At 40.4% G+C, this 27,398-nt stretch overlaps 2 protein-coding genes across 5 annotated transcripts in view; both read right to left on the minus strand.

The window, feature by feature from the left end:
• The window catches only part of MYLK4 (myosin light chain kinase family member 4), a 797,874-nt gene that overhangs the window by 425,556 nt on the left and 344,920 nt on the right, over positions 1-27,398 (minus strand). The window lies entirely within an intron of this gene.
• The window catches only part of GMDS (GDP-mannose 4,6-dehydratase), a 274,215-nt gene that overhangs the window by 154,113 nt on the left and 92,704 nt on the right, over positions 1-27,398 (minus strand). The window contains exons 8-9 of one of the 3 annotated variants that reach the window (XM_083519595.1): positions 13,383-13,481; positions 12,408-12,470 (exon numbers count right to left, since the gene is read on the minus strand). The exons of the other annotated variants lie outside the window; for them this stretch is intronic. Coding sequence (XP_083375721.1) covers positions 12,423-12,470; positions 13,383-13,481 — 147 coding nt within the window. The 3' untranslated portion in view covers positions 12,408-12,422. Of the gene's footprint in view, positions 1-12,407; positions 12,471-13,382; positions 13,482-27,398 lie in introns of those variants that run through there. 3 annotated transcript variants of the gene reach the window in all.

Consider the following 27,398-nt stretch of genomic DNA (forward strand, 5'->3'; position numbering starts at 1 on the left):
AGGCCCTGTGATACCTGCCACAGAGCAGGTAGGCCCAGTGGGGGCCTGCCGCAAATGCAACAAGTGCCCGCTGGGGCCCGCCTCAACTGTAGAATATTGAGGGGGCCTGGCCTCCCACTTGAAAATTATAGGGGGCTCTCAGCCCCCTGGTCGCCCTAGATGACACCCCTGCTCTCAGGGTCCTGAAATGATACAGAATATTCCCCTGATGCTGCAGACCTAGTAAGGCATGTGGACCAGGCCCATATGTACTGTAAAATAGTGGTTTGCCTCATTATTGCTGGTCTTTACCAAATCTGCCACTGATGCAACTGCACAGTTTGCAATTAACAGCCCAGGACTGTTTAACTCTGTCCAGAATGATTAAAAAACCCCAAAACGACACTGAAGACATCAGAGAAGGCAACAAAAACATCCAAATATATAGTTTATATTTTCCTCAAAATATATTGATATAGTAAATGAAACTCAAAAGCTAAACCTCAAAGCTTCCCAATTTTGCAGTTCAAAACGTGTGTTATCTATGAAGACTTTGAATCAATATCTTTTGGTCAGGAAAAAGCTCAGCAATATGCAAACGAAAACAGAGGCTCTCGATCCAAGCTAGTTCCTGAAAGTTAACACTATGTATGTGTATCTACTTCACACAGAAAGGAAATGAATATTGCAACCTAGTTTCCTTTGTAAACAAAATCCCTATATATATATATATATATATAGAATAGAATAGAATAGAATAGATTCTTTATTGTCATTACACAAGTGCAACATTGCACAAAGTGCAACGAAATTGGATGCCATCCCTTAAAACAACAAAAGCAAAACAACAACAACCAAACAAACCACATTCCAGCCACACCCACACCACACCCATCAAACTCCCAGGTCACACTATCGAGTTACAGCATTCAAAAAGGCCACAGCTCTTGGATAGAAACTGTTTTTCAGTCTATTTGTCCATATATATATATGGACTAGTTCCCCCGCCTCAGCCTTACATGCAAGTTAAGTATATAAGAAGTAACTGAGATATTATATATTTAAATACGTTCTGGTGTCTACTTTTTCCCTAGTTCAAATATATTTACGTTACAATAAAGGTGTAAAGCTGTTACTACCACACACAAAATTAAATGAGTAAATTGACAGCTGATGTTCATAATATATTACGTGGCAAACCCTGACCTTCTTAGCCATCACCTTTTAAAACGAGAAACAGATTTATCAGCCCACTTGCCCCTGTGTACCGTTGAATGTAACAAACTGGAAACCTGATCTTTGCCTTGGCCTCTCCAGATATGTCTGCAGTCACTATAAAGAATGGGCCTGTCATTATCTGAGTTCGGTTATCTCTTACTAGACTAGTCAACACCAGTCTGCTGCAGGGAGGAGGTGAAATATATGAAAAAGGGATGGATGTTCCAGGCATATTTTAAAACAGGAAGAGATTTCATTACATTTGTAATAAAAGTGGGATACTGTGCACCCAATTGTAATAAAAATCTCCAAGAGTTTCAGGTATGGTAGAAGTTAGGAAAGCCTATCTTTAAAATGCCTGAATTCCACAAAGTATCTTTTTTGTGACATATAAAGTTATAATGCTCGGACAAGTCTGTAATGATTTTGTATTATGGAAAAGTATATGAAAACAAATATCAGTTCATTATTTTTATTCCCCTCAGATCTTGCTGGAAAATGTTGACAAGTGCTACTTAAGAAGTGTGCGTGCGCACGAAAGCTCATACCAATATCAAACTTAGTTGGTCTCTAAGGTGCTACTGGAAGGAATTTTTTGTTTGTTTGTTTTGACTACTTAATGCAGTTTACCTCAATCTCAGGTCATGATCCCAAATTGTTTTTATACCTTCTCCCCCAAAACAGGATGTACCATAGAAAGAAAAGAATCACTAGTGCAATCACCACAAACAGCTGCACAAGAGTAAGGTAAAGGTAAAGGGACCCCTGACCATTAGGTGCAGTTGTGGCCGACTCTGGGGTTGCGGCGCTCATCTCGCTTTATTGGCCAAGGGAGCTGGCGTACAGCTTCCGGGTCATGTGGCCAGCATGAATAAGCCGCTTCTGGTGAACCAGAGCAGTGCACGGAAACGCCGTTTACCTTCCCGCCGGAGCGGTACCTATTTATCTACTTGCACTTGACGTGCTTTCGAACTGCTAGGTTGGCAGGAGCAGGGACCGAGCAACGGGAGCTCATCCTGTCGCGGGGATTCGAACCGCCGACCTTCTGATCGGCAAGTTGTTGTAGGACCCCAACTCCCATCAGCCCCAGTCAGCATAGCCAATAGTCAAGGATGATGGAGACCTCAACCCAACAACATTTGTAGGACCACAGGCTCCTCAACCCTATTTTATAGCTCGCCTCTGCTTGTGAAAGGGTTTGGGAAAATTCTTGGGCTAGCTAAAGGACATCATTGGTATTAATGTTGTATTTTTAGTTTTAGATTTTATGATTTATATGGAAATTGTTTTCCATTTGGTTGTGTACCTTTTGATGTGTTTTAATAATTGTTTATGACTTTTGTTATGTTGGTAATTATGTAAATCTCGTCATGTTGCAAGCCACCTTGAGCATTGTTTTAACTATGAAAAGGCGGCATACAAATAAAATGATGATGATGATTAGATTTAGCTTACTTTTCTCATGCAATGTAATACAGAAATTCTATGAACAGAAGCTGTCTTCCACATGGGTAAGTAAATACTTGGGTCCAGCATATCTTATATAACAAAGCTAGGACAAAAGTTATTCTGAAAATGTATGGTGATTTTGTAGTCTTTCTTTCTTGTTTTGAAATCCGTTTACTTTCTCAAGCTGACATCAAAAACCTCTTTTAAGAATAATGCCTGCACATATATCTAAAGACATACAGATAGATATCTAACAGAAGGCACTAAACTAAGAAAAAAGTTCATCTCACAAATCAGATATTTGATTTAAAAATAAGGTACCTGAAATATATCTAAGCAACAAACAAAGTGTAAATTTACAAGAAACTAGGCAAAATCTATAAAAAGGTTATTTGGGGGTGTGGTGTGGAGAGAAAGGGATTAAATGACATTTAATAAATATCCAAGGCTTCATTTGATTATCTCTAATCTAATTATAAAAAGTTACTGCCTAGTTCCCTGAAAAACAAGGAGACCTTAGATGCTTAAGTAGAAAAAACAGAGGTTAGAGATGCAAAAATAGTGCTGAGTTAAAAGTACTTGGAGGCTAGGAGCTTTGAACCTGCCTTTAACTAGCCATTCCAACCTCATGAGGCGGGCACTGCAGAATTGTTTTCAAAAGGCAGTTAGAAAAATGCTGCTTTATATTTCCTCACACCACAGACCTTGTGCAGAAGTCCAGGGAGGAGATGCAGAGCGAGGGTGTACTATCCATCCATTCAGAAACCATTTTTCCGCTATAAACTACCCTCAAGCTCCCACTCCTGGCATGTAAACTGTGGCAAAGGATGTTATGGTGGCGCGCAATTTACAACTGGAAATTTCTGATTTATGTGGGATTGGGGGCATTTTTCTGCCCTCCCCCCCTTTTTTGCCCCTCTTACCTTGGGCAGAGCAAGGTGAAACTGCTCAAGGAACAGAGCCAATGCTTTCCCTGAACTGAGGAGATAAACACGGCATTTTCTTTTTGGGGGAAAGCGATGTTATTCCACACCTGCTCAAAATGTTTATACTGTAATTACCGTTTAATGCATACTTCAGACCAGATAAATATACACTGTGTTTACACACACACACACACCAATAATACCACTGTTATCTGGCTCTTGCCTCTGAAATTCTCATCTTCTGAACCTTTATTCCGAATATAATTAAATTACACACAGGCTTCAAAAATTGTTTTTTTAAAAATAACAAGTCTACATTACATATATTTTATTTCCAAAGTTTATTATTATGATGAGCCATGTACACACAAAATGCGAAGGAGCACTTACACCGACAGATATATTTCATACGCAAGCTTAATAATATTACTCTGGTGGTGCAGGGATAAGTCGTATTAAACAGTATTAGCTGCCATTATGGTTAATATCATGCACATATAGGTAAATGCTATATAATAGAAGTAAAATCAACAGGAATAAAAAAGAGAAAAGCCAAAAAGTAAAGCTAAACGTATTACAACTGATTCCAGTAACAATATTACATCTATTCCTAAAAAAGGGGGAAACTAAAATTTACCCAGAGAAATATTTGAATTACATTTTGTGCTCTTATTCCAGAATAAGTTTTCCAAGTTTTAATAAACTTACAATTTGTCTTCTTTAACCCTTACCATATTAGTTCCCTTAACCACATATGGCATATCCCAGATTCTTATTAGCTATTCAGTGGAGTAAACTTTTTTTTGAAAAATATATATATATAGCATCTTTCATTTATAATAAGAAGCTTGTGTACAAAAATGAACACACAGTCAAATTACAAAACAGCAGCTGCTAGATCAGTGGCAGATAGTTCAACCAAAAACCCTTTTGATGGCAAAAAGGGTCTTCAAAAATAAATGTTTTCAGAAAGCGTCAAAATTGCATTAATGCACATGCTTGTTTTAATTCAAGGAGAGGTGGTTTCACAGAAAGGTGACAGTACACCTGAGCCAGGTGTTAACAGGGAAACAGACTTGGGTATCTTGAGTCTATTGGTGATACTATGCAGTTTTTGTACCACGTGTAATACACATATAGTTCTGATTCTGTCGTTTTTGAGATCAGGAGTGGTGTTGTGAACACTCATGCATTTTAATAATATTTACATTTGAAAATAAACATTTTCAACAAAGTGCATTCAATTCCATGAGTTTAAATTTAAAGTAAGTTAAAAGTTTGACTAAAACAATGTCATAGTGCAAAGCGATGGTGGAGTGCTGATGCTTACAAAAAAATCAACGCTGATGGGTGGTTGAAGGAGTGTCAACTAATTGAGGAGTTTGATAGTGACATTAACAGGGTCATTCCACTGTATTCCATGTGTGCACTGAGGGATAGCATCAAGAGAATTTGGCAATCCATTCAAAGAAACCAGAAAAGACCCACATATATTTACTCCAACAAATGTTGCTGAGATAATACTTTCTGCAGAGGATTGCTAAAAATCTGCAGAACTCCTTTGCGGAGGAATTACTTGTTAAAACAAGAGCTGCACATTATTTGAACCATGAGGATTAATAAAACCCTTTCAATATGCCAGCTAAAATGAATAGTACCCAGGAACCTAAAGACAGATGTCCAAGATTTTTACAGAGAGTCTGAACTATAAAGTCCCCCCCCCCTTTCAAAACATGAGAACCACCCCTTTCGTCATGCGTTTTACAAGAAGAGCTATTTGCATGTGGAGAACAGGTCTGGTTTGGAAGTGCTCCTTCTCCATGTTTTGCTACTGGTTGCTTAGATGGCAGCCTGATGCTCAAATGGTATCAGGAGGTGGCTGAGTCAAGGAGTGGCTCTGCTTATCTTGGGTTGGGGCACCAACTGCATTCGTTCCATCAGAAGGCAGACAGTGATATAAGTTTAAGTTATATTAAGACTGGGGTGTTGCGACATGCCCTTGGCAGAGCTTCCTTTAAGAAGGCTCAAGAAATTGCAGCTAGGGCAGATTGCGGAATGATAAATGTAATTGGTCATTTGGAACATGCAACCTTTATGTTGTTGTTTCCATCGCCCTGACTATTATTTGCAGGCTCAATTCAGAGTGCTGGTTAGTAGTTTTAAATCCCTAAGTAAGAGGTGGGGAAACCTTTCCAGCGCAAGGGGTGCTTTCAGTGGTAGGGGGGACCTAGGCAAAAGTGGGTGGACCAGCAGATGTAACTCTTTACATCTATAGGTTACATTCCAGCCATGCAGGTTTTTACAGAGACACACAAACACAGAAAATCAAAATGCATTAGTACAGTTCACTGACTCATACTAGCCAAGCAGAATACTCAAGGAGGGTGTGGAGCAGGAATAGTGTGGTGGGTGGCCTGGGAAGAGTCTCAGGGGCCAGACAGACAGGGCTGAAGTTTCCTACCACTGCCCTAAATTGCTTGGAATCAGAATGCTCAAAGGACTCTCTTCCTGTACGAGCCTGCACAATCTCAGATATATACTGGAGAGATGCCTTTGCACATGTGGTGCAGCCATGGGACAGGGACCTCTATCCAGTTTTGCACAGACTGTTAAATTTCCTGCTCCATGAGAACCATCTGGCTGCCACCTTACTGTCTTTTTGCTGCCTTCTTTTGACATCTTTTCGGGCAGGTATTTTTTATTGGGTTAGCCGCTGACTATATCTGGTGGTTTTTTTGAATGACATCTGTTGTCATGTCTGCCATCTGTCTTTTTGAATTGCTTCTTTTGAGTATGTGATCTTGTTTAGTTTTTTAGTTTCTTTCAATTTGCTTTTTAATTTTTCGGTAAGTGGCCTGGAACGCAAGAAATTTGCAAGAAATTTGCAAGAAAGTTGATATGTAAATTCTCTCACCAATATAAACTATAAATAAGAAGTATGCAATCCTATGAACTTTTGTTTAAGAAAAGGAGTGCCTTGTGGGATTTCAGACATTCTCAACCTGTGGGTTCCCAGATGTTGTTGAACTACAACTCCCATCACCCCTAGCTAGCAAGGCCAGAGTTCAGGGATGATGGAAGTTGTAGTCTAACAACATCTGGGGACCCACAGGTTAAGAATGGCTGGATTAGATAGAGGTCGACCTAGCCTAGAGTTGTCTGAAAGAATCCCAGCAACTGTGCAGGTCTAGCAGTAAAATATGGGCAACTCTCTGCTCACATCCCTATATATTATGGACCAGAAAGACATAAAAAGATAAAGCGCACCAAAGAGAAATTATAAGAATAGTGATGCTGAGGATTTCCCACAAATTAGAAAACAACGCTATTTATTTCCAAGTCAAACAACCATTTCCACGAGCAGTTTCTACTGAAGTCAAACAGAACTGGGTGAACTTAGAACAGCGTATAACGCCCACCTTCACTGTACAAATAAATATATCTGTATGAATAAAAGCATCCATAGCCCTCTATTGAGTTGTTCATCTTAACCCCAAGCATTCTTTTCTCTCTTCTGTGGCTTCATCCAACGGCCAAATGGCACTTGACTAAGTAGCACTGTAAACTTTAAATACAGAAAGTACTTGTCTGCACTAAAAGCTAAATTAAACAATCATTTAATTACTACATCCATTTAAATTGTAGTGAGCGATGCTGCAATCCAAAAGGTAAACCAACCCCCACCACACCCCAAATTAGCCTAAAACATTCCAGCTGGGAGCTATTTGTGACTTCCCTGCCTCATGTTAGGCTCTCTGACATTTTTATTGCCTGTTGTTCCAGTGATAATGTGCAAGCACAGAGATGTATTAAATTAGGAGGGGGAAAATGAGAGCACATATAAATCGAAGGACAACAAAACAGAAGCATATGTTGGGAGAAAATACATACATAGGGCGTTGCTACCATTAAGTTTGCCATCAACAGGAGTTGGGAAGTGGTCAGGATAAATCAGACGAATATCCCATTCACTTGAGTATCATGTGATACTCCAACTATGGTTTGGCGCTATTGGCATGAGCACTCAAGGAGCCTTGAACTCATACTTACACCTCACACCACCCTTCCCTGATCTTATCCTGGTTTGGCATTTCGTATGATCCAGGAAGAGAGAGAGAGAATCACGATATATGGGATGAATGTATGAGGCTGAGGCACTCTGATCCACCAAACCATGGTTTTATATTACATCTGAACCACCCCAGTGTGTATATTTTTGGCACCAAATATTTGGAAAAAACCCCAAATACTGCTTTCAGTTGCTACAACCACCTGCTTTCGCATCTTTAGAGGGCAAAGTTTTCTGCTTCAGCCTCTCTTTCGTATCTCTTTTGCTATTATAGGTCACTGCAGCTGACCTCCTATTAATACCAAGTAAAAGGACACAGTGGATTGAATCCAATTTACTCTAGATTGATCCACTGATATCAAGGAACATGACTACCCAAGTGCACTAATTTGAATAGGTCTGTAACTTCACTGGATACGATCCAGAGATGGTACAATGACTTTAAAGAAATCAATACTATCCTATGTATAAAGAATAAATATATAAAGAGTAAATATAGACGTAAGTATATTTTTGAAATGGTTCCATGAGCTTTAACCAGAACATCCTCATGGGTTCTAGCAGGTTTTCTCCCCTTACAGGTTGCTTTGCCAGGATTTTATTATTATCACAAATTTCTGACAATACTAGGGTCAAAAGGAGCACATTTCTGCTAGCTTTATGTGACAATATCCAAAACGGTCTCTATATATCACCGAAGCAGCTAACAAACTGGCTATTCACATTATTTATTAAGAGCCACACATGTGACAAATTATTTAACTCAATGACTCCTAATAAGTCAAAGAGCAAGCAATTAGCTAACACAGTATGAGGGCTGTTTGTGACAATTTATAGATGCTCTCAAGCTGTCACAGCACTTCAAAGCACCATTGGGGGAAACCTTTTAATGAGTCACTTGAGATGACAAGTATTACAGAGCACACATGGTAGAGATGCATTTGGCAGCCTATTCAGTTACACAACTTTCCCCCCTCTTCAGCAGCTGTTTACATGTTTGCAACACAAGCTGCTGGTGATGATGAACGATGAAGCATAGCATTCCGAAAAGGGGGACGCGAAGTTCTCTTGTGCATCACACATTAGCATCTTTGCCTGGAACCGTCTACGTCTAAAAGAATTAAAACCAAATTGTTGTTATTGTTGTTGTTTAGTCGTTTAGTCGTGTCCAACTCTTCGTGACCCCATGGACCAGAGCACGCCAGGCATTCCTGTCTTCCACTGCCTCCCGCAGTTTGGTCAAACTCATGCTGGTAGCTTCCAGAACACTGTCCAACCATCTAGTTCTGTGTCATCCCCTTCTCCTTGTGCCCTCCATCTTTCCCAACACCAGGGTCTTTTCCAGGGAGTCTTCTCTTCTCATGAGGTGGCCAAAGTATTGGAGCCTCAGGATCTGTCCTTCCAGTGAGCACTCAGGGCTGATTTCCTTCAGAATGGATAGGTTTGATCTTCTTGCAGTCCATGGGACTCTCAAGAGTCTCCTTCACCACCATAATTCAAAAGCATCTATTCTTTGGCGATCAGCTTTCTTTATGGTCCAGCTCTCACTTCCAAACAACAACAACAACAAAAGATCAATACTGGCTGCCAGCTACGCTCCTGTATATTGAATAGAAACCTTGCTCTGTCTTCTTACTTGATATTCTTTATGTTAGGTTGTTCACTGTTTCTAAACCAAATCCCTTGCTGTAACAGCATGCTAGAGTTGCTTCCAAACATCTCGAAAACAAGGACAGTGAAACAATGGAAGCCCTAGCATCTTCCAAGGAAAAGGGTAAATAAAAGGTGTAGAAATTAAGAGCCACTTGCTGACAAGTAGTACCAGCCTGGTGATATTAAGCAGATGCAGGGAAATGTTGAAACAAGAGAGTGATGAGGAAGTACTTGTAAAGATACAGATAATTATTGCTTAGATACGTCAATATGGAGAGAAAGAGAAAGAGAGGGAGAAGACTGTAGGTGGAACCTGTATCAGAAAACTTACTCAAAAAGCCATAAAAATAATTAACATTAAACCTCTGGCCTCAGGAGAGCAGAAGTATGAATAGCATGGGACAGTCAATCAATGGAAAGAACCAAAAAACCACAACACATTCTCCTTTTGATTCTTTACCTATGACTGCATTTTGCCAGTGATCCATTCAAGCTATCTACCCAGGGTTCCACCCCCCCAGTAGCTGAAGAAATGCAGCAAAAAAGTATTTTTTATTCTGCACATCAAGTTATTAAAATGTGACAAATCATTGGCTACATGTTCACATTTCACAAATATTCACCTTGTGTTGGTAAATGCAGGAAGCCTGAGGGGGAAGCATCTACCTTGAAAAGATTTACCTCCTGCAATTGACCCTATTTGAACAGGACCATTTCAAGTTATGGTGGTGGGTGCTTCATTGTATTAAAATAAACCTCTGTGTTTAGAAAAATATATTTTTGTAGCACAGCCCCCTCTCTCTCCGATGTCCTAGTTTTTTATGTGTGTAAAGTATTAGTTTGTAACCGTGCAGTCTCGACTTATAGAAAATGATTATTCCAAATATGAAGACTGGTTCTAATCCTTCTTGGCACTAAATTAATTGCTATGTATGTGTCAGAGCACATGTGTGTCTCCAATTCTGTAATAAACTTTGAAGAAGAATAGTCTTACTTGAGACTTTTAACTTTTAAGACAGAGATTACCTGATTTATCATGTCACTATTGAACCATGTGACCACGAGTAAATCTACCCTGTAAAATATTTTATCATTTCTATCGTATATCGGTGAGTTAATTGTGTTGTAATTCTAGCTGTTGAAGAAATGTATAGCCTGAAGGGAAATTATCTATGGAAAAGCCAGGCTGGGGGAAGATAGTTAAGGTTTTAGCTCCCATTAGAAGCAGCTCACCATGAAAGAAAGAACAGCTGTTTTGGGTCAAGCCAATTGTCCATACAGTACAATATACTGTCTTCAACAATGATCACCAGATTCAGAAGCCTCATAAGAATTCAACTGCAGTAGCTCTTGCCAAACATTAAGAGGAATGTTCCCAGCACCCTTCCAAAGAACAAAATGCCAGTTGATCATTATTCAGTTTGATCACCTTGAGTTATGTTTCATTTGAATGATACATGGTTGTTGTTTTTACATTATATACTCTTCTCTGAAAAAGATTTTTTTCAAAAGGTGCTGGTCTCAAAGAACTTTTTCTGTGCACATGGGGGCCTTCTTTTATATAGCTCATGTAGGTTTTGTTTTAAGTAAGTAAAATTGCTCTGGGCATGCAGGGAGAGAGAACTGTTATTTATCATGGGTATACTGCTGATAGGTTCCCACGCAAACCAAAAATATACATGTGTATTGTAGCTGATTGTGTAACTGACAGCTAGTTTCACCTGCTTCAGGGACCGCAAGCTGACAAAACATCCCAAAATCGAACACGAATAATACAAACAATGGTAGTTCTTTAAAAAAGAAGCAATAGTTTGGACACAATCTGAGGAGTCACTTCTCACCTATGGAAACGTATATGTCGGTGAAGATTCCTGTGCTAATTTTAATACAGCAGCTGCCCATTTAATGCAAATCCAGGCATGGGAATTGTTTTCCTCTGCAATCATGATAGGTTTATCAGAAAATTGAAACAACAATTTGGCCAAAGTTAAAAATAAGTTTGCTTTTTTGGGGGGAAATGAGTTAAACAAGGGGGGGGGAACAACCCGAAATGTGCCATCAACCATTGGCTGAGATTTGGGATGTGTTTTTTGGAAGGGCAGAAAAAAATATAGATTGGTTTTGGAGGCTGTTCCTCTTAAAGGTAAAGGGACCCCTGACCATTAGGTCCAGTCGTGGCCGACTCTGGGGTTGCGGCGCTCATCTCGCTTTATTGGCAGAGGGAGCTGGCGTACAGCTTCCAGGTCATGTGGCCAGCATGACTAAGCTGCTTCTGGCGAACCAGAGCAGCACACGGAAACGCCGTTTACCTTCCTGCCGGAGTCGTACCTATTTATCTACTTGCACTTTGATGTGCTTTCGAACTGCTAGGTGGGCAGGAGCAGGGACCGAGCAACGGGAGCTCACCTCGTCATGGGGATTCGAACCGCCGACCTTCTGATCGGCAAGTCCTAGGCTCTGTGGTTTAACCCACAGTGCCACCCGCGTCCCGTTCCTCTTAGGCAGTGCTTTTTTTTCTAAAAAAAATGTTTAGGGGTACTCTCATTTTCTTACTCATATTGAAATACTGCCCCTCAATGAGGCCAAATCTAGATTCACAAAATGTTTAGGGGTATATGTACCCCTGTGTACCCCCAGAAAAAAAGCACTGCTCATAGGATAAAGAAGGAATGGGAAGATCAGGATCCTATCTAGACACAGGCCCAGAGGGGGCTTCCTAATAAATTTAATGCACAATTTTTGATTCTCAGAATGTATTTTTATCCGTAACTCATGAAAACAGTCTAAAATATTGCCAAAGAACAGGCTTGCATGCAAAGTCTTACTTAATACAAAAACTGCGCAATGCCAGATAAATGAACAAGATATAATTTAGCTGGAACACTGAAGGTTTGAAATTGCCTGGTCTTAACAAAATGGGTTACAGAAACAATATTGTGGATTTTGAAAAACCACATGCAAAAAGGCTTCGTATTGCTTTTTACAGTTGTGTGGCAGGAACAATATCGCAGCCTACTGACATAAATCCTGCCAGGTCAAACTGAAATCTAAGGATTCAGATTTCGTTGTATAATGAACAGCATCTGCTTTCATCTCGGACACAGCAGGGATGAGGCAAGAGACATCATTCAAGATGTAACAAATGAATCAGCAACCAGCATGGCACAGGGAGCCTTCTAGTGGGAAAGATGGCGGGAAAGCATAAGTAAAATGTTTTAAACAAGAACATCTGCATGCGTAAGTGAATCTAACGTGGGAGATTTTTTTTTTTTAAGCAATCCAGAATGAACTCTCTCTGTGTGTGGATAGATAGACAGATATAAATAATGACCTGTGTTTCGACATATAATAACTTAACATTCTACATCATGGGCGGGAAACAATCGCCTCAGTCCCCAGGTCTTACTTTTACAGCCTGTTGCTAGAATCCTCCATTTCAACTACAAACAAAAGCGGTTGTGGAGCTGCCAATATGACCATTGGCTTTAAGCAATGAGCTATTGACTGATTGCATCACATTCTGCAAAACCTGAATAAAGAGGGTTGGGGTTGTTTTTTTTAGGATTGCTTTTGAGAGTTTATTTAAGCTGTAGGAAACAAAATATATCACTTATTGACAGAACAATGACCATTTTCAACAAATCTGGAAAGCTGATTTGGAAATAAAAGTTTAAAGTCGAGTGTTCTGGTTCCTGACTCAAGCCATGTCCTTTCCCCCGATGTATGTACGTATTTTTCCATGTATAAGACTACGGTTTTTAACAAAAAAAAATAGGTTTATAATTGGGGCTTGTCTTATACATGGGTAGTGCTGAGGAGTGTCCCCAAAAATATACATGGAAAAATATGGTGTATATATATACACACACACATATGAAGTACATATGCTTAAATTTAAAACAGTAGTTGTCAGTAGGTAACTCAAAGCTGTAGCTATGGGAGCAACAAGGATCTGTTACCTATCCATTGCCTACCTGCTAATATTCATGCTAATAAGCCTACACATCACTTGATAGATCTGGAACCAATAGGCATAAATCTGAAGTGCCCTTTGAGAAACAACACTTTGTAGACTCAAGTGATGTTACCTGTTTGTTTTGTATTGTTTTCAATGCATCTTCATTCATATTCCAGCTCAACAAAAAATATGCATAAATATTTGGGTAGAGACAGGAACTCAAATGATTCTGAAAGAAAACATTTAACAGCAAAGAATCTGGAACATAATATGAAGGCGGATAAATAATAACTGACTCATATAGTATTAAGGTGGCAAGGATTCCTAATGAACGTTTAAGGAAACTATGTTATTTAATGAAATATATCTAATTTTAACTATTATATAAAACAGCAAATTCTAACCAACAATGGTAAGAAGCAGGAAAGTGCAAGACCAGATGCTCTGCAAAAGGAAAGTGTATCTGGACCTTCTAGGATCTCACTGAACAGTCTCCTGCCGCTTTACTCACCTCAGTTTAATTAATCACAGACCATTTTAATCAAGAACATAATGGAACTGAAACCCTGTCCAGTATTTATTTTTAGTACTAATATCAATGTGAACAAGAATGCAATGCAGTTCTCATGCAAAAGGTCACACTGTCTGGTTACTGTACTCAGAGATTAGACTTAAATGCCACAGCAGACGATGTAAACTTAATTGTGGCAGCCTAAAAAGATGTATTTTTAATGGAGGGCTATCTGTATTACATCCCACTTTCCGCAACAAGTTCTTACAAGAAAACTACAACACATGATCACATGACCACATTCCTAACAATTACGCTTGTCTTTGCTACTTTGCTACCTAATTGTATTGTTGTAAGCCATCTTGAGTTCTTTTTTAAAAATATGCAGGAAATACATTTTAAAAACAATAATTACCTGATCTACAAATAGAATTATTTGTATGACCTCTTAGATGATTAAAATTTTTTTAAATGAAATTATGTCTGTTTTTATTCAGACTATTTAGTTTATGACGCAGCATATGATTTTAAGAAATCATGAAAGTATTGTTTGTGTATTGAAGATATTGGAATACATAAACGATAAACATTTGAAAATCATTTGTGCAAGGGAGAGCACAGTAGTAAAAAATGATTATATTTATTTATATCCCAACTTTCCCCCAAGTTTTTCCCTAACAGGAACTCAAGGTGGCTTACAGATGAAACACCACCGACCTTCTGATCGGCAAGTCCTAGGCTCTGTGGTTTAACCCACAACGCCACTCGCGTCCCTTATACAGTTATACCTCGGGTTAAATATGCTTCAGGTTGAGCGTTTTCAGGTTACGCTCTGCGGCGACCCGGAAGTAACAGAACGCGTTACTTCCGGGTTTTGTCGCTCGCGCATGCGTAGACGCTCAAAATGATGTCACGTGCATGCGCAGAAGCGGGTTGCATTCGCTTCAGGATGTGAACGGGACTCCGGAACGGATCCCCTTCACATTCAAAGGTACCACTGTGTGTGTGTATATATATATAGAGAGAGAGAGAGAGAGAGAGAGATAAAATTGTTCACTCCATAAGACACACCTGACCATAAGACGCACCTAGGTTTTAGAGGAGGAAAGCAAGAAAAAAAATATTCTGAACAAAACAGTGGATGTATGATTTTTGTGGTTCATGCTGTGGCCACAGACATGATATGTGATTTGACAGTAAGTTTGGGGTAGCCCAATGCAAAAATCCTGAGAATCTATGTGGATCCGTGCTTTCTAACCACGTTTTTGCGGCATTGCGGCCCCATGAAACTGGGTGTGTGATTTTTTTGGTGCAGGCTGTAGCCATGGACATGCTATGTGAATTGATGGTGAATTTGGGGTGACCCAATGCAAAAATCCTGAGGATCCATGTGCTTTTACCTCCCCCCTCCCAGGCAGCCTCCTTTATCGCTAGCATCTCTTATCTCCCTCCTGATCGCTTGCTGATCAGCTGATCAGCGGCTTCCTTTCAACACCCCCTTCCCTCTTCTTTACCTTAGCGTCTTTTCCTTAGCTGCAGCAGTTTTTTGCTCCTCCTTTTCTTCTAATTTCTCTCCTCATTGCTTGTTTTAATATTCCTGTCTCCTCTCCTTGCAAGTTCGCTGTCTTTACCTTCCCCCTCCCCCGGCAGCCTCCTTTAGCTGCAGCCTTATCTCCCTCCCGATCACTTGCTGACCAGCTGCTCAGCGGATTCGTTTCAATACCCCATTCCCTCTTTCTAAAAAAAAGAGCATGATCTGCTTTTCGCCCCTGGGCAATTCAGCTCCAGGGACCATGCATTCGCTCCATAAGACGCACAGACATTTCCCCTTACTTTTTAGGCGGAAAAAGTACGGTATATATTGAAGCTATATTAAAATATAAATAAGTACAATAAAAGACATCATAGCACCAGCCCTTTGGTTACAAACAGTCAGCTCCAAAAAGCCTGTTAGAATAAGAAAGTCTTCACCTGCCAGAGTAAGGAGGGAGCCTATCTAGCTTCTCTTGGGAGGAAGTTTCAAAGTCTGGGAGCAGCCACCAAGAAGGCCCACTGCTGCGTCCCCAACAAGCCTGCCTGTGGGGGAAGTGGGATCAAAAGAAGGGCCTCCCTTGAAGACCTCAGAGTCTGGGCAGGTTCATATGAGATTCAAAGAAGTGACTTCCAATTGTACATGCTTTAAAGCAGTGATGTGGAAGCTTCAAGACTATCACTCCAATTAGGCCTGGCAGATCTAATTTGCCTCACCTAGCCAGTTCAGCCAAACTGCCCTATAACTGACACCATATATATAAGGTTCTGAACAGGTACATTCTCCTAAAAATCAATGCTACTTGCTTGCACATAATCTGTGGTCAGACTTGTGGTCTTAATTTTATACCTCTATTATACTACGCCATATGCATCACACGTCAGCAACTTGTACCCTCTAGTCTCCAAACACAGAGTAACTGGAATAAGAGGGACTGGCTGAGTGTTTTCAAAGCCTTTCAGAAGACAGGTGGCATGTGCAGCCTTGGAGCAGAGAGGACAAAAACAGGTCTCTTAAGATATGATCACAGAGCTGCTGAGATGGAATGGAGGTAGTGGGATTCTCCATATGTTAACTTTCACCACAGAAAGCAATAGTGTCCTAAAACCTGAAAATGTGGGGGAATGTGAGCTGTACACAGGTTGAGGCATTTGTGACCCTCTAGGTCAGTGGTAGACAAACTAAGGCCCGGGGGCTGGATGAGGCCCAATCACCTTCTCAATCCGGCCCGCGGATGGTTTGGGAATCAGCGTGTTTTTACATGAGTAGAATGTGTGCTTTTATTTAAAATGCATCTCTGGGTTATTTGTGGGGCATAGGAATATGTTCATTTTTATTTTCAAAATATAGTCCGGCCCACCACATGGTCTGAGGGACGGTGGACTGGCCCATGGCTGAAAAAATTTGCTGACCCCTGCTCTAGGTATTGTTTGTCAGCTCCAACCCCATCCTAACAGGTTTATTATGACTTATCAGTAAATGGGGTTGCATTTATCTAGCTGACTCTAGTGCAGCTCTCTACACTCAATTAAAACTATGCTTCTCCTCAAGAGCAGATTCCCAAACAGTATAAAATATAGCCTTGGCTGAAACTGCTAGATCCTAAATGGAGCCCCCACCCCTCAAACGTACAGATGTCTGAGACACAGGAGTATTATTATTTGTTACCTGCGGCCGTGTGTGTATATATATGGACATTTGAGGCCTAGACCTATTTGATTAGACATGCATATTCACCATCCAGGTGCATTTTGCCTTTTTGCTGTTGCTCCCAGACAAAACCAGGCTTTTTTTGGCCTCTGATCTTCCTTGCCAGTTCTCCTCCAGCTGCCTATACGGAGTTTCACACAACATTCCTTGTTTATATCAACAGTGCACTTAAGCTCAGGGCAAGATGACTAGTCCCTCAGAGGGTGGCAAAAGTACAAAGCTAAGTACTGATCTGCAATTTCTGGTAATTGTGCTGCTGGTCATCCAGAGTTATGGATGGGAAGAATATAAAACAACCCTCTCCAACAATAGGTAAAATAAAGAATCCTTCCACTGCTCCCCCATGGCAAAAAATAAAAAAAAATAAAACTTGGGGCATTTTGGCAAATTGGAGCCCATTTCCAAAACCAGGCAGCAAAAAGGCTCTACCATGCTGAAATCATTTCCAGTGCTCAACTGAGAAACTTGAGGCAGCTGGGAAATCTTACAGCTAGATGAACAGCAGCTTGCAATAAAAGACAGTGTAAATAAGGTATATTGAAGCTAAATTGGATTCGTGTGAAGAACCGTTTATTTTGAAGGGGGTGTAAGTGGATGAATTAACGAAGAGAAATTAACTTAACTCAGTTAAGTTAAAAAAAAAAATACAGAAAAATGCCTGACCTGCTATGAACCTTTTAACAAAGAAGAAATCTTTGGGCTACCGGAACATGTTAAGCTCAGTGCCATGCCCTGCCATGCCCAAAAGGTGAAAACTAGGAAGGGTAGCTTCTAGAAAGGCTGGTAAGAAATTTAACACCAATCTGAAGAACTTTTGTTTCTCTGAAATGAACTCAGCCCATCTCAAGTAGTAGCACAAAGAAATATGTGTTAACCCAATAACAGAGAACATGCTGGTGAATATATTTAATCAGCAGATTCTTAAAGAAAAAAAATAAGCATTCCTATTATCATTTCTTCCAAGATTTTGTTTATTGAAATAAAAACACCTACATTTATCACAGTTTGAAAGACAGCATTATTTGCCGTAATAGGTTAATTTTGAAAGTAACATTTTAACACATATTCCGTTTCCATATCTCTGAAACTCCTGTGCCCTAAGGGAAAGTTCAATTTAACTTATGCTGGACACTTGGGCCAGGTCTTAAAACCGCGCTGTCATGATAGAAAACACAGTGTTCCTTCCTCACTGACAGAGCTTCAATCCTCCTAGCTGAAATAATTGCCCTGAGGAAAACCACTTTCCATGTCAATTTCCTAAAAAGGGGTCAAGTGTATATGCTCAGAGGGATGGGCCATGATGGCCCTAAGGAAATCTATGGGTTACCAGAGGAGACAACAGAGAGGCTCTCCAGGGAAAGGAAGTGGAAGCCACGGGAGTGGCCTGGCATGGAATCTCACCCAAGGCACTAACTCTATTAACAGAGCCATGGAGCCCTGAAAATGGTCCAGATGCACAAGCGAAGATGCTAGCAGCAGTATTATAAGGAAGAATAAGGGGAGAAAGGGATCTAAATGGATATACAAGAATATGCAAGAATGATGGGAAAATTAAAGGAACCAGGGAAGGGGAAGAAGGGAAGTCACTGAATGTTTTTACTAAAATAAATCTATTAACAGTGGGAATGTATATTTGAATGTGAATGTAATTTTGGAAATGGTAAGTATGAAATTTATAAATGAAATTTTAAAAAGAAGTTGGTCCAGATCCACCAGGAAAGCCAGAGACAAAGCTAGGTGTTTTCTGGATGTACAATAGGAGATCATAGAGTAATAGAATCATGGAGTTGTAGAGTTGGAGGGGACCCTGAGGGTCATAGTCCAACCCCCTGCAATGTGGGAATATGCAGCTGTCCCACACGGGGATCAAACCTGCAACCTTGGCATAATCGGCACCATGCTGTAACCAACCGTGCTATCCAGGCTGACATGGATGACCCATTCTTCTGACAGACAGCCCATTTACTCAATCAAACAGCACCACAGTTAAATGCAATTCTGATAAAAAATGAATCAGGTTTGTGCAATAAGGCTAGGCTGAAAAGACTTCCTCCCGCAGCAGTTTGTGGGAGTCAATGATTATGGAAGAAAGTAAGGTAAAAGGTAAAGGTAAAGGACCCCTGGACAGTTAAGTCCAGTCAAAGGCGACCATGGGGTTGCGGCGCTCATCTCACTTTCAGGCCGAGGGAGCCAGTGTTTGTCCACAGACAGCTTTCTGGGTCATGTGGCCAGCATGACTAAACTGCTGCTGGCACACAGAGGACTGTGACAAGTGCCAGAGCGCACGGAAACGCCGTTCACCTTTCCGCTGCAGCAGCACCTATTTATCTACTTGCACTGGCATGCTTTCGAACTGCTAGGTTGGCAGGAGCTGGGACAGAGCAACGGGAGCTCACCCCGTCGTGGGGATTTGAACCGCCAACCTTCTGATCAGTAAGCCCAAGAAGCTCAGTGGTTTAGACCACAGCACCACCCGCATCCCCTAAGATTAGGCTGAAACAACTTCCTCCCACAGCAGTTTGTGGGAGTCAATGATTATGGAAGAAAGTAAAGAGGCCATAATTGGATGAACTACTGAGGTGGAGACAAAACCTGCCTTCTGCCTCTTCCGAATATACTAGTTTAAGTTTCCAGTTCTATGAAGAAAAATCACTGTGGGTGACAAACATAAATAAGCAAATAGCCAATATCTACCTTTCCCCTTTCAAGAAGCAAATGTTCAGCCAGTTGAAGTGGACAGGAATCTCGTCCACACGTGGAGACAGAGTCCACATGGCCTTCATCTGATCATAGTTTAGAGAAATAATGCTGTTTCCCATACTTTAGTCCTCATCAAAACTGCCTAGATCATTTGTCTTTTGTTTTGTCCGTCTGAAATCTTAATAAAATGCTTCTAGATTAGAAACTTGAGCATTTCTGCCTGGTGCCCAAGGGGATCATAGCTAGTTGTCTTGATCAGGAAGGATGGTGTCTGGGAAGGGAGGACCTCCAACAGAGGAGAGAGGACAAATAGAAAAGGGGAGTGGGGAAGAGGAAGTACTTTAAAAAGAACCAGAGATGCTGCAGACCACCCAGGAGAAAAGGAAAATATTACCAATAAAAAAAGCCTTTTGAGTATGTACAGTGGCTAGTTGTCCAGTTTTAACTTTTCAAATGTCTCACACATTTTTCCTTCCCGTGCACATGTAGAGCTTAATTCACTTTCAGAACAAATTGCCCGAAAAAGCTTTTTCAGTTAGAGCTGGTTTACATATTTAATACGTATCAGCAAGGAGCTTTCCTAAACTTACAAACTAAACTATGCAACATTTAACTGAAAATCATTATGAGATTTCTAGAGTTACATGGTGCTTAAACTGAATTCTGTTAAGGGCAAACTGAAAATGGTATGGCAGTAAAAAGCAAATGACGGTGCCATAACAATATAACAAAATATGTTTGCTATATTGGAGTTAATCATTCTTGCTAAGTTACAGAACACAGAATTATCCAACGTCTGATGCTGTACCATCCATAAAATATAGGATTTTCTTCCATAAGTGCAAAACACCCGATACCTGAAAGTGACAAAAGTTAGTTGTAATGATACACAAGTTCGAGACCCTACAACAAAACGTTGCTGCATGGACTTCCGATTAGGGTTCCAACCACTTCATTCTATTCCACTCATCCTCCCCTATCAGCCAGTCAGAATTCCATGCCCACTGAGCATGTTCATTCCTTGTTGTGGTGTTTGGGTTTTTTGTGTGTGTGTGGAAAGGGAAAAGGGGTAAATATACTTGCTTCTAATCCCAATAAATGTTGGTGGTCCTATCTGCCATGTTGCATCCTGATTTGATCTGATGGGCCAGAGTCAATGTCTCCCAAGAGCCATTCTGCTACCCCTGCACAAATGTTCTAACACCATCTCCATTTAAAGTGTACCATTGCAAGGAGGGATAGAAATAATAAGGCGTCTATGATAATCTGTCCTTAAAACAAACCATTTATGTCAGGCTAGAACGGCTAGCCATACATCAACCCTGAATGTCAGATGAAAACTCTCAATTCACCCATATGCTTGATCACGTTAACAAACTTACCAGCACCTGGGAACATTTGGGATGCCACATTTTGCTATTACTCCACAGAGAATTTAGGGCAAGTGCTCCCTACCACGAAATTACTCCTAAACATTCTGTTTTGATTAACTTCTTTTATTACACACCTTTATAATATTCCCTGTAAATTTTAGAAGTCTAGAAACCTAGAACAGAACATTGTCTTAAAACAGATACTCAAGATCAGAATTGCAGTCTAACACGTTATATCAGATTATAAGTAGGGCAAATTACATTAAAAAAGTACTTATAAATTACATTTAAATGCTGGTTTTGTTAATGTGCTTAATAAACCCACCAACTACAAATGTTGGTTATACAGTAGTCAAGCTGCTTGGTGTTACAGCACTATTTATTTAGAATTTAAAATCAACATCATTTGGGATGCTTGCACTGAAAAATTATATATATAAACAAATATGTTTCAACAGCCTATTGTATCAGTCTGAGAAATCTTCAACTGAATTATTGTAATCCCAATTATGTTTCGAAATTTAATGCAAAACAGGCACTAAGCACACATTACTAAGGCAAAGGGTTCCCCCCCCAACCATTAAAGTGCAGAAGTTTATTCATTATGTCAGCTTTCTCCTCCCTTTGATTAATGTAACTCCTAACAATCATGTTTGCTTCTGCTGCCGTTTCTGTTTCTGTTTCTCTCTCTCATACACACACACACATTTTTCCAGTAGAGCTGAAACATAGAGCTTGTCTTGTTTTCCACCCAGCTAGATACTGTAAAAATCTGAGAACATACTTGATTCTGTTTTCTCCCACCTTCCCTCCCTCCCTCCCAGTCTTGTCCTCCTCCCATATACTTGGGTGGGCAGATCCATGGGAAGCTTTGCTTTTTAGTATGGCTACCACAAAGCATTTTGCTACTCTCCTGGAGCACATCTGGGCTTTATATCAGCCCTTTAATTAATCCTCAGTGAAAGCCAAGCTATGACATTTTGACTGGGCAGGCTCCAGTTTTGGACAGGTCTTGATTTATTGCGACTGAGTCTCAACCAACTTTGATTTATTTCAGCTTTGGGGAGAAGGGCAAGTGCTGAACAGAAAAGGCACTGTTGGATGCAGATCACATGGTGCAAAGGGAGGACCTCCGAACTCCTGCGGCCCACATGACAAACGGCTCAGACAATTGCAATAAAAGGGCAACGCGGCTTACGAAAAGAAACCCAGAACACGAATTAGTAAAAGAATCCAAGATAACGATATTGAAACAATGCCTTCGGTAAAGTTCAAGCTGTTTGCCAGAAGTGCCAATGAAGGAAGTCCATGTCTTATCTCTGAGAAAACAATAAATCCCCAGCCACTCATTTGAGTTAATCGTAGCGATCATCTGTATTCAGCAAAATACAGAGAAGCGGAGCTGCCGCTATCCCCAATGAGTTACTTTCATTAGAGAGGATGTTCCATTGTCCGCCAATCCAGAGTAGATGGCTGTCCTTTTATATCAGGTCTTCCTACATCCCAATCAAATTACCTTTTGATGATTAAGCAAATAAGCAAAGTGACAATTATTCTGTATAAAAAGAATAGTGCAACAAAAGCTTAAACGGGGGCTTTTTTTTAGTTTTCTGTCCTTTTTAAAAAAAACACACACACAACTAAACTACTACTTTCAGGTATATGTTTAATTGTGACAATCATCACTGATAATCTGTAACAATCTACTAACCAATAGTAAAACCACATAAGAACATACAAAGAGCCCTAACCCAGTCCAGTGCCCTGTTCTCACAGTGGCCAACCAAATGACCATGGGAAACCCACAAAAAAGACATGATCACAACAGCACTCTCCCACTCAACTTCTCCAGCAACTGGCCTTCAGAAGCCCATCACCTCCAACAGTGGAAGCAGAACACAGCCATCGTGGGAGGTAGCCAAAGAGAGCCTCATCCTCCACAAATCTGTCCAATGCTCTTTCAAAGCCATCCAAGTTAGTGGCTACTGAATTCCAGAGTTTATGTGCTGCCTGCAAAAGTATGTGCTTTTGTTTGTCCTGAATCTTACAACTTCAAGCTTCACTAGATGTATTATGAGAGACGGAGAAATACTTATTTCTATCTACTTTCTGCAAACCGTGTATAATTGTATACACCCCGTCATTTCACACCTTACTTGCCCCCCTTTTTAAACTAAAAAGCCCCCAAAGTTTTAACCTTCCTTTCCTCACAGGGGAACTGCTTCATCACTGTGGCTGTCCTTTTCTAAACCGTTCGCTGCTCTATAATTTTCTTTTTTGGGGGGCGGTAATCAGGACCTTCCAATACGCCACCCCCTTCATAATTTATGGGAAATAAGTTTTCTGTGCATGCATGCACACACTTTAGCAAGAAAGGGGAACTGCTGAATTTGTTCCCACTATTTAATGTGCTTTTGGTGAGGGGGAAACCTTACCTGGATATATCTGTACTTTCAACTGGATATTAAATTATTATTTCCTACTCCTCACTGGTATGTATGGAGTCAGAAGACGAAAGCAGTTGTGAGAGCTGAGTTTTGCTCCCAAGCGTTCTGTCCCAAAACGTGTACAGCAATACACGCACTGTTGTGGCTGCCCTTGTGATTAATCCTTGTCTCTGGGGCAGGAGACAGCAAAGAGTTTACTGTCACTATTCTATCACCAGTGGGAGAATGCATGCACCCAGTGAGTGCATGTCCTCCCTATCACCCACATTATCTAGGAGGAAAATGTTTCATACAAAATTCAAAAGTCCATGCAATACAACATCAACTTCAAAAGACTCCGGAAGGCATTAACAGTTATTTATTTATCATGCTTGTAGACCGCTTTTGTAAAAGGAAGAAAAAGAAGAAGAAAGTTTCAAAGCAGGACAAGCTGGACAGAGGCAAATCATGGGAAAATGTGAATTGTATTAAGTGAAATATATCAGCAGGTAGATTTTTTTTTTAAATGTAACACATGTTTTGTGGATGATGTTCGTCTACTACAATATATGAGAGATGAGAGGGATGAGAGAGGGGAGAAAAACGGTGAAGTAGTAAGAACAACCATGCGGTAATATTGCCTGACAGCCATAAAATTTCACCGCATACTTATCCTGGTAACCAGAGCTGCCAGTCCCCTGAGATAAATTTAAAGCCTGCCAAAGAAGACCAGTTGGAAAGTTCAGCTGCTCTATCTGTGGATCATTAACATTATTTGTTAGGTCAAGCCACATCCCAGAACACCTATAGCTGAAAATTGAAGCATTTGTTCTAAACTAGAAGTGGCATATTAAGTATACCCTGCAGATTTGGGGAATGTTCTGACACGGAAGAAGAATCACAGTTGTTTAATATACAACTGTGGAGAACGGTCATTTTGTTGATAGATCCTCTTTGTAATAACGTCTAAAATATAAGCATCCTATTAAGGGATGTGTTCTCTCTATGAAACTCACCGAGTCTTTTGGGACAATTAAGAATGTGTGGTCAGATGCACGCCTAAGAGAGCCTAACTATGCAAACTATTTCCACCACAATATGAATGCAGATGAACATTCAAATGAGCATCTTAAGGAAATGAAGGAAGTGTTGATAGAAGATGTCCAAACTGGAAAAGCGGTAAGATGCACATCTGGATGCACAGAAGATGAACATTATTCCAGTACTGTCATGTAATATACTGATGGGCAGTTGCTGACATTTGACTCTCTTTAGCTGGATCAGGTCACTAGGTTTTAAGGGGAGGAGACATTGTACACCATTTCACTGACTACTAACAAATTGCACCTTAAAACTAATGAACTTGATTATGCCATCTTGTAGACAGGAGCTCATTTCAGTTTCATGATTTTGTTGTTGTTTCTGCTGCAACTGTCTCAGACAACTAGCCCTATTTAAACAGATACAATAGGCTGGGCCACCACAGGGTTTTAAGGGGGGGGGGGGAGATGGCAAGAACAGCATCATCTCAAAACTCTGATTTAGTTTTAAATCACCTGCTGTTTCACAGGTTCACTGAATTTAAAAGAAAAAGCAACAAAACACACACATGGTTTTCAGCCATAACTTTAACAATAAATTTGGTACACTATATAATATTGTTCTAGAAAACTCTGCTTTGGACAGGAGAAGAAATGCGCTGCTTGTTATCTGACACATTTTAAAGATAATGCATTCTCATTAATAATGAAATAAAAGGTTAGTCTCCAAACTATGACAATAATAATTATTTTTCTCAATTGGGAAACCTTATACATGAAAGAAATCCTTCCTCTTGCTTTTCAATCATTCCAACAGAGTTCTGAGACCACCAGTGTTAGAAGACCAGTTGGAAAACCATGGGAATAGCCTTGATAATAACACACATACAGTTATTGACGCACAGGAAACAAAACCAGATGGCTCTGCTAAAGAAAGCATTTATATGGGGTTTTTTTTTTTTTGCTTTGTAACTCAACAAATGCAACCATCTTTTCTAAAGATGCCGAAACACTGAGATAGATCTGCATAAACAGAGATAGGCTTGGTTTTGTTTTAAATTCCATTATTCACATCTGGGAGAATAACTGCAGAAAAGCAACATGGTACAGTAGCTATGAAACAGATGAGCATAATTTTCCTGAAGAAAAGGAGGCTATTAACAACACTTACTTGTAGACACAACTGTGGTGCTTTGTAAATGAATACCATATGATTTACGTTAGACGGAGCTCCTACACATTATCATTAAAACCACTTTCTTGCCTCAATTATGTACTTTCAAATACAGAACCTATTCATGTCTGAAATAACTATGGCCTACATTCTTCTTCTTTTCCTCTCTTATTGCCAATCACTCACACTTATCCCACATACAAGAGAGTGGCTCCTATAAGCAGTGCATAATTTTTCCTTTATGTTCTGATGAAAAAAAGGCTGAACCCTTGCCCCGCAAATCTTTTTCCTTGCCTCACAAGAAAGAACCTTTCCTTTTTTCTCAGGTGGCACAGAGCCAGAAGTCGCATATATGACTATGAATCACAGAACTGCATTCCGCTATGAAAGAAGTGCTGGTGGCGGCAGGGGCCATGACTCAAATATTGCATTGGGATTTTTGTTTGCTAAAATGTTGCTGGCACTTAAAACCGGGAAGCTTCTTTTCTGCATGCAGTGCCTCACCTGACTGGATCTCTACCTTCCTGCATTAGTATCAAACCAGACCATTTCCTTTCCTGTCTGCCCTGTCCCTGCATCCATCAGACAGATCCCCCGATTCTGACGTGGCCAATGAACTGCCCTTTAGACTGTCCTTCCTGTATGGTACTTTGACCCTTTGCCTAACAGCTGCATGATATCGCTGAGGCTGTCAGGCCCAGATCATGCAGATACAGTCTGGGGTAGGGAAAACACAATAGCAGCTTCTATGACATCACACGCAGGAGTAAAATTCATGGATGTGATTAGGAAGCCCACTTACGAATTTAAACGGCTCTCTTTTGTCCGTTTTAAAATAAAACAAAGAAAAACGGGATTGAAGGAAATAACACTTTACAGGCAACAATATTGACTCGTTTCCAGATTAACGTGATCAGAACTTCAGTCCCATAACAGGGATTTCCCAACCCTTCCTCCTCATTGTAGCTGTTACAACCACCAAAAGTCACTTCACAAGTCCAGGAGCCCTTGAATAATGCAGAGTCTGATGTATAGGGAAATTAGTGAAAACAGAGGCAGGGAGTCATGTATGTTCAGAGAACTTCCATTTGCACAAGGCTCATCCACCCAGTTTCTGAGCATGTCCGCTTGCTATTGCAGCTCTCCGAGTCACACACCATGTCACCAAGAACATAAGAAAAGCCTTCTGGATCAGGCGAATGGCCTGTCTAGTTCAGCATACTGTTCTCACAGTGGCCAGCCAGATCCCCCTGAGAACCTCACAACCAGGACCTGAGTGCAAGAATACTCTCTCCGCTAGTGATCCCCAGAAACTCATATTCAGAGGCATACTGCCTGCCTCTGACAGCGGTGGAAGAAACAGCCATTGTGGCTAGCAGCCACTGATAGCATTATCCTCGATCTAATTCATCTAATCCTTTTTAAAAGCATCCAAGTTGGTGGCCATCATGGCAGCAAATTCCATAGTTTGCTTGCTATGTGACAAAGTACTTTTGTCTGCCCTAAATCTTCCCACGCTCAGCTGCAATAGATGTCCCCAAGTTATAACAGAGGGAGAAAAACTCCCTCTTTACACCATGCATACTTTTATGAGCATCAAGTCTTCTCTTTTTCTTTAAACTAAAAAAGCCCAAATGTTGTACCTGATCTCGTAAGGGGAGTTGCTCCACCCCTTTCGTAA

The sequence above is a fragment of the Podarcis liolepis genome (assembly GCF_965112155.1).
Source record: "Podarcis liolepis genome assembly, chromosome: 8".
Taxonomy (NCBI): domain Eukaryota; kingdom Metazoa; phylum Chordata; class Lepidosauria; order Squamata; family Lacertidae; genus Podarcis; species Podarcis liolepis.